Source organism: Lottia gigantea, assembly GCF_000327385.1.
Source record: "Lottia gigantea unplaced genomic scaffold LOTGIsca_2345, whole genome shotgun sequence".
Classification (NCBI taxonomy): Eukaryota; Metazoa; Mollusca; class Gastropoda; family Lottiidae; genus Lottia; species Lottia gigantea.
In genome coordinates, this window is record NW_008708673.1 from 1 (window position 1) to 1,186 (window position 1,186).

A 1,186-nucleotide genomic window follows, 5' to 3' on the forward strand; every position below is an offset into this window, starting at 1 on the left:
TTATTGAGTGGGAATACTAGATTGACGAAACGAAAATATGGAAAATGAATAACGAATCGACGGTTAAAATGGATAAAGAGAAAGCTCTCGACTGGATACAATGAAGAGAAATGTGATATATGCCCTAGTGATAGTTGTTATTGCCCTGGTATATTCAGCATGTGGGAAGGAATCGACTAAGCGTTATAAAGGTGAGATTAAATCGACTTTGTTCTCGTCTACTCGTCGCTTTATATTAACTATTTACACTATACGCTGTATTGGTTGTAGTCTCGCCGTGTAATCATGAATTATGTGTGAAATAAATTTAGCCTACTGAAAATATCACCCGATGCATTCGCCGAACAGGTTTTGAACTTTGTTTTGGGGTTATATATAGTCTCATCGTGTGTATTCGCAAATATGTGTTTAAGAGTTTTAGAATACTGAGAATTTCATCCTTTCGGCCCTATATTTTCATCACTTCATCTTTTTAAGCTCAGTGTTGTGTCTCAGTAGTTTGCTAAGTGAAAATGTTACGTTTCTTTTCATACTGATCGACACTGCTATATGTACCACAAAAACGAAGCTGAAATATGTCCTACTTTTGGATTGTTACTTTCTACTCGTTTATATTATATAATAAACTAACGAAATAAGGCACAGTCATGCTTCTTAAAGGTCCGGAAAAGTAGCACGTAAAGAATTATTTTGTTGGATTTCTGAAAACTAGTTCTAAAACTAGGAAACTTAATTTTCAGATGAGTCATTCCCGGATAGTCTGGAGGTATTTAACAGAACTATAGCGTGTGGGGATCACACCCCTGGTAGCTTCCCCTCCAAAACATGGACTTGTGCCAACATCAGGTATGCTTCCAGTCAGTGGCGGAGCCAAAGGGGGGACACTTTTTTTCATGTGTATTGGGGACAATACAAGCATCGATTCAATCTATTCCAATTTCCAATCAGACGTCTGTGGCTCTTGTCATTCGTCTGTAACTAAGCGTTTTATGACGTCACTATCACAAAGGGCCTTAGATATTATTAGCAGCTTTTGAAACAGTGACGTCAGGGTTTTTGTTAGGTGAAACTAGTTAGTTATGCGAATGACATGTCGAGTTGACAAAACCCACGTAAACATTAAGTGTAGTCTCATAAAAAAGTAAATCGATATGAATATAGTTATATAATATAAAGAAAATATATA

The 1,186-nt window shown here is 36.5% G+C and overlaps 1 protein-coding gene across 1 annotated transcript in view; it reads left to right on the top strand.

Moving 5' to 3' along the window:
- Nucleotides 1–825: 825 nt before the first annotated feature.
- Nucleotides 826–1,186, top strand: part of LOTGIDRAFT_176647 (hypothetical protein) — a gene marked incomplete at both ends in the record, with an annotated part of 2,733 nt that continues 2,372 nt past the window's right edge. Inside the window, one exon of the mRNA XM_009055150.1 lies at nucleotides 826–846. Coding sequence (XP_009053398.1) covers nucleotides 826–846 — 21 coding nt within the window. The remainder of the gene's footprint in view (nucleotides 847–1,186) is intronic.